General features: G+C 37.3%; 1 protein-coding gene across 1 annotated transcript in view; it reads left to right on the top strand.

Moving 5' to 3' along the window:
* Ddx4 (DEAD-box helicase 4) overlaps positions 1 to 7,078 on the top strand; it is an 86,187-nt gene that overhangs the window by 57,547 nt on the left and 21,562 nt on the right. Inside the window, 2 exon segments of the mRNA XM_008840383.1 lie at positions 1,246 to 1,375; positions 3,455 to 3,621. Of these exon segments, the coding sequence (XP_008838605.1) occupies positions 1,246 to 1,375; positions 3,455 to 3,621 (297 nt within the window).

The following is a 7,078-nucleotide window of genomic DNA, read 5'->3' as shown; positions in this document are numbered from 1 at the left end:
GTCTAGTAATCATCAGATATATAGAGATTAAAGACATGTGCAAACATCTAAGTGTTAGTAGCATTAAAAATGTAGGAAACAGCATATTTTTAAATGAAATGGAGATCTTTTTTAAAGGTTAAAAACTCATTCAATTTTATGTCTTACAGGGTTTATACTGAGTACAATATTGTATAACTGTAAAACTAAAAATTTACAGCTCAGAAAATTGTTATTGAATATATCAATGCTGTTGTAATGAAATGCTTCTTCTAAGTATGTGGTTATTAAATAAATAATTAACTGGAAAAAATCTCTAATGTTAAGCTTTTTATATAAACTTTTGCAAAAAATTAAATCTGAATAGCTTAGATCAGGATCTATTTCTTGATAATCCTCAGTGTACTGTGTTGTGTTCACCTTTTAAATTAAGTAAAAGAAGATAGTTTTAATTTAAATTTCTACTTCTATTTTATGTGTATGTGTGTTTTGCCTGCATGTATGTAATTGCACCTGTGGTATGCAGTGCTCACGAGAGGCGTCTGATCCTCTGGAACTAGAGTTACAAATGGTTTTTTTAGTTGCCATGTAGATTCTGGGAACTAAATCAGCAAAGTGCTCTTAATCACTGAATCATCTCTCCAGCCCCTTTTAAATGAAAAAAAAATTTAAAGAAAAGATTCTTTTTCAAAAATGAAAATGTTCATGGTAAATTTAGATACTATGTATATCCAAAGATGAATATTTGTAGCTAGATATTTTTTATTAAATTGCTTGGTAAGAGGCTGAAAATTTTCTAAAAGTCGTGCCAGTAGAGGCCTGGCTAAATTACAGTAAATGTAGAATAATTGCTAAAGATACTGTATTCTTTGGTCACAGCATGGAAAAATCAATTTAGTACTGCCCAGGAAATATCCTCCCTTTTAGCTAGCTCTCATAGTACCAGAAAGTGCTATGCAGGCTGCTTGGGGGGAAAAGTCATCAGCAGTTATTTATGTTTTTCTAATTTCTATTGGCTTTATGTGTGAGTGGGTGTGTTTGGGGAGGAAGGATGATAGTGGTATTTCTCATTGTTTTTGAACAGATCTTTAATCAGATCACAAAAATTTTTTTCCTATATAAACTTCCTCCTTCCAAAGAATTTAACATTTTTTTTAGATAATTGAATATGTTGGTTTTTTTATTTATGGATTTTGTTTCATAAACTATTAGGAAGAAATGTATAGTTTTCAAATAAGTAGAAAATAATATTTTTCTTCTATATAGGACTTGTGTAAGAGCTGTTGTCATATACGGGGGAACCCAGTTCGGGCACTCAATTCGACAGTTAGTGCAAGGCTGTAATATATTATGTGCTACTCCTGGGAGACTGATAGATATCATAGGTAAAGAAAAGGTAAGCCTTAAGATAACAAAGTTGTTAGCATAATATTTTTTTCATACGGAAAGGAAAGGAATGAAATAGCGAAAGATGTATTTATTAGAGCACTCCATATTTTAGGCTCTATCAGATTCTTTGAATGCAGTTTTATAATCCTCAAGATAATCCCAAGAAGTCATGATATTTTGTATTTTATACTCGGGAAAAGAAACTCAGTGAGATGAATAATTTATTTTAAAAGTCCCTCGAAGGGGAGCAGGGGGGCTGGAGAGATGGCTCAGCAGTTAAGAGCACTGACTGTTCTGTTCTTACAGAGGACCAAGTTCGATTCCCAGCACCCACATGGTGGCTACAAACCATCCTTAACTCCAGTTCCAGGGGAATCCGAAGCCCTCTTCTGATCTCTGGCATTGCATGACATGGGTGCAGTCATGTACATGCAGACAATATACTTGTACACGTAAAATAATAAATAAAAATTTAAAAAAAATCTCTTGGTTAGCTCTAGTAAATGAATTAGTGTTAGACTCTGGATCTGCTTCTTAGACTTCATATTTTATTATACTGGAAGAAAAATACAACATATGTATATATAGTCGAAGTAGTTTTTCACCAAAGAAGAAACACTTTGTGGCATGAGTAATTAATTTTCTTTCCTGTTAAAGCCTGTGAATGGTATTAACATGAATTGTTAATTTTTCTTTCTTTTTCTTTTGTTGTTTTTTTTGGGGGGGGGAGCAGAGTCTTACTAGTCCTAGCCCTCCTGGATGCCACTATGTGGACCAGGCTGGCTCACAGAGTTCTTCCTGCCTCTGTCTCCCAAGGGCTGGAATTAAAGGCACATGCCACCATGCCTGGTTGAATTGTTAATTTTCCAAGTCTCTTCAGAAGAGATTTTTAGGGCTATGCATTTACTTGGGAATTCACAGAACAGATTATTATATCTCCTAATAGTTTAAGTTCATATTAATGAAATATACTTGCTTTTTTTGTGTGAGTGTTCCCTAAAGGAGTTATTTAAAACATGTTCTTTCTGGCCAGGCATCATGGTGTATGCCTTTAATCTTAGCACTTGGAAGGCAGAGGCAGGCAAATGTCTGTGAGATAGAGACCAACCTGGTCTTCATAGCAAGTTCCAGGCCAGCTGGGGCTACAAAGAGACCCTGTCTCAAAGGCAAAAGCAAAAATGAAAACAAATGAACATGTTGGATAAAAGCATTTTCTTGAAGGGTGTTTATTAAAAGTAGCTAGAGAAACTCATGTCATATTCTTGCTTGCCATCTTTCAGTAGTACCAAAAGTCACTTGTCCATCTTTTTGTAAATGCATTTTATTTATAGGGAATGTTCTTGTTCATGTAAAAATAAGAGAAACTTCCCAGTTGGAGAATACATTGATAATTTAAAGCAGTTAGAAAGAAATTATAAGATATTCAAATATTTCATGTTGTTAATTTTATTATCTAACATTAGTCTAATTTTTTAAAATATTTTTTATTTTATGTATATGAGGGTTCTCCCTGCATGTATGTAAGTGCACCCATGTGGTACAATGCTCATGGAGGTCAGAAGAGAGCATTAGATACACTGGAACCGGAGTTACAGATGGTTGTTACCTGCCATGTGGGTGCTGGAACTTGAACCAGGTCCTCTGCAAGAACAGCAGTGCTCCTAATCACTGAGCAGAAATCTCTCCAGCCCCTACTTATATTTTAAGATGATAAAAACTTTAGTTTCAGAATTAAATAGACATGTTTCAAGCTACATATAGCTAATGCTAATTGGTTAGACACTAAAGATGATAAGAATAGAACATTCAGGTAATTGTAGGAAGTCCTAGTATGGAGCATTGCTATAGATATTTTGGATTTTTTTTTATTTTGGATTCTTTTATACTTAATTTATAAAATGTTTTGTACATGAATAAAAATTGGAACAGAAATAATAGTATTATCAGTCTTTGAGCACAACAGTTTTTACCACTTTATGCTTTGATTTCTAGTCTGTCCCTAGAAATACTTGAAGAGTTGAAATTATGAATATTTTAACTTAATATAAACTAATTTTTGTTCTTGTCTTTCAAAATATGCAAAAAGATTGGTCTCAAGCAAGTTAAATACTTGGTTTTGGATGAAGCTGATCGCATGCTGGATATGGGTTTTGGCCCGGAAATAAAGAAGTTAATTTCTTTTCCTGGGATACCATCAAAGGAACATCGTCAAACCCTTTTATTCAGTGCAACTTTTCCAGAGGAAATCCAGAGGTCAATATTTTCTTTCTTAAAAATAACTTAGGTAGGGGATGGGGAGATGGGACTGGGTTGGTAAAGTGCCTATCACACAAGCATGAAGTTCAGCCCCCAACACCTATGTAAAAAGCTGGGCGTGGTGGCAGACTTGTTATCCCAGTGCTGAGAGCCAGAGACAGGCAAAACCTGGGACTTAAACCAGCCAGACAGCCTAGCCAAACAGGCAGGTCTCAGATTTCAATAAGAGACCTGGTCTCAGAAAACAAGGATGGGTGGCTCCTGAAGAACATCTTCACATGCACAGACGCACAACAGGCATACGCACAAACATGCTGCATACCCATATGTGAGCACATACCTGCATGTACAAAAACATACAATAACAGTTATAGATCAAATGAAAGCAGTGTGAATATTCTGGTTTATATGTTTGAATTGTCTTTTAAAAAGATACTTACTTTGGAGACAGGGCTCAGTGGTTAAGCGCACTGACTGCTCTTGTAGAGGACCTGGGTTTGATCCCCAGCACCCACATGGCGGCTACAAACTGTCCTTAACTCCAGTTCCAGGGGAATCTGAAGTCCTCTTCTGACCTCTGCGGCATTGCATGACATGGGTGCACTCACATAATAAAAATAAATATTTTTTTTAAAGATACTTTTATAGTTGTATAAGAGTAGGTATATTCTTTGAAGTTTTCCACTTTTTTTCACTGTTCTTTTTGCCTTTGTTCCTGGCTTTGCATTAGTGTCACAGTCTATTGAAAAATACACACATGGGGCTGGAAAGATTGCTCAGTGGTTAAGAGCAGTGAGAGCTCTTGTGGAGTACCAGGGTTTGATTCCCAGCACCCACAGGGTGGTTGCAAATCGTCCTTAACTCTAGTTCCAGGCGAATCTGATGCCTTTTTTTGAGATTCAAGGCATTGCACAACACGGGTGTACTCACATGCAGGCAGTACACTCATACACATAAAAATAATAAATATATTTATAAAAAGTGAGAGAGAGAGAGAAACATCAAGCTAGAAATTACTAGGTGCTTAATAAATGAACTTATCTTTACTGTGCCAGTGTTTAAACCTAAATGTATAGGATTTAGGAGAATTTGGCCTTTGGCAAAAAATTCACATACCGGTTGTCAGATATTTGAGATCATCCTGTTCAACCTTCACTCTTGTGAATTCAGAGATTTAGGATGATGCATCCTTCATAGGATGCTAACTTCCTGCCAGCTGATCCCTTGATTGGCACAGGGAGCCTTTAGTATCTAGGTAACACTGATATCTTATAATTCAATAGCTATCCTGCTGTTTTATCTAGTGAAACTGTACTCTTTGAGAGCCAAGAACTATCTTCCTTCCCACCTAAGAGGAAGGAAGCACAGATTTTTCCAAGTGGCTTAGTCATTGGGGGCAAGTAATACTAGATGGTCTTTTCTGCTTTAGCATATAAAGATCTCTGATTCAAGGAGTTACTATGACCTGTCATTTGATGTCCTCTCCTCATAACTGTTGATTCCAGACTGGTCCATGGGTTGTTTTGTCCACAGAAAACAGCATTTTTCACAATTCTCTTAGGCTCCCAGTTCTAGGTAGTGCAATACATGATGGGACCTGCAGATCCTGGACTATAGGCCTATTTCTTTGCTGTAATGCTGATCTTAAGTCTCCTAAAATATTATGTGGGATCTTTGCTAGTGTTTCCACAAATCCTTGGTTAGGTTTGACATTAGCCATTGATTAAAAAAAAAAAACTTTGTATAAAATTTAGAAGTTCTTTATGAGGGAAAAAATTTAAATAATAGAACTTTAAATAAGTTTTTTAGTGGTACTTAAAATCATTTTTTATTTTTTAAATTGTTTTATTGATTTTTTTAATGTATTTCATACAGAACATCCCAAACAATCTTATACGTCTTTATACCCGCATCCCAAATGCCGCCCTCCCATAGCCTCCCCCCACCCCCACTGGAACCCATATATTCTTTTTTAATATATTTTTATTTTATGTGTATGAGTGTATTGCCTGCATGTACATGAGTGCACCCATATTGTCCAATGCTGCGGAGGTCAGAAGAGGGCTTTGGATTCCCCTGGAACTGGAGTTAAGGACAGTTTGCAGCCGCCATGTGGGTGCTGGGAATTGAACCTGGGTCTTCTGCGAGAGCAGTGAGTTCTCTTAACCACTGAGCCATCTATCCAGCCCCCGCCACCAATACACTCTTTAATCCCTATTACTGTCCACTGTATTGTCAGTGCCCTCAGCCGTTCCCCAGTACAAGTCCATCCACTGAGTCTAGTCAGCCTATCTAGAGTCTTTTAGGAAGATCAGCTCTTCCTCATCTAGCAGCAATCAGTTGCCAACATTCCTTTAGAAAAGATTGGGAGGCGCAGGGCATGGTGGCACACGCCTTTAATCCCAGCACTCGGGAGGCAGAGGTAGGTGGATCGCTGTGAGTTTGAGGCCAGCCTGGTCTGCATAGTGAGTTCCAGGCCAGCTGGGGCTACAGGGAGAACCTGTCTCAAAAAGACCAAAAAAAAAAAAAGAAAAGATTGGGGTCTGCTGTTCATTTTCCTAATTCTATGCTGGAGTACTGTCTGGGAGTGTCTTGGGTGACGCTTGCCAACAACTCAAAGGGAGGTATCTCCTGTCTGTCATTGTTTCTTATTATGTAGCCTTTAGCTATACATATGGACTCTTAAAGAATTATATTGATCCCTTTAATCTTTGGTTATACTTTCCTTTTGGGTGTTTAAGACTATACAGTTGGCCCAAATAAACCAATTTATTTTTACTCTTAAGGTCGTTTGAGGATCTGTTCCTCAGGGGTCACATGGGTTTGGGAGGAGCCCCTGGCTCCTTTCTTTTACCAGTTCCATCTGTGTGAAGATAAGTCAAAGGTCCTGCTTGACCATGGCTACCTTCACTTGGAACCATGGAGGAAATGTCTCTTGTGTTGACCCTCCTTTATGCAGACTGGACAATGGTTCAAATTTCTAGTTCATCCATTTACCTACAAATTTGATGATTTCATATTTCTTTACTACTGAGTAAAACTATAAATGTACCACATTTTCATTATCCACTTGTCAGTTGAGGGACACTTAGGTTGCGTCCATCTCTTAGCTATTGTGAAAAGAGCAGCAATAAACATGGATGTGCAAGTGTCTGCAATAGGATGAGTTCTTGAGTATATGCCAAGGAGTGGTATAACTAGGTCAAATGGTAGGTTCATTTGTAGTTTTTAAAGAGTTCTCCACACTGCTTTCCATAGGGGTTGAACAAGTTTGCAATTCCACCAGCAGTGGATGAGCATTCTCCTTTCCCCACATCCTCTCCAACATTTGGTATTTGTTCTCTTGGTTTGGTATCATTGGTTCTCTTAGCCACTCTGACTGGGGTAAGATTTTCATCTTAAAGTGATTTTAATTTGCATTTCCCTAATTACAAATGATGTTGAACACCTTTTA

This window comes from Nannospalax galili, unplaced genomic scaffold (genome assembly GCF_000622305.1).
Source record: "Nannospalax galili isolate Female #2095 unplaced genomic scaffold, S.galili_v1.0 scaffold339, whole genome shotgun sequence".
NCBI classification, from domain to species: Eukaryota; Metazoa; Chordata; class Mammalia; order Rodentia; family Spalacidae; genus Nannospalax; species Nannospalax galili.
This window is presented reverse-complemented; position numbering and strand designations above follow the sequence as displayed.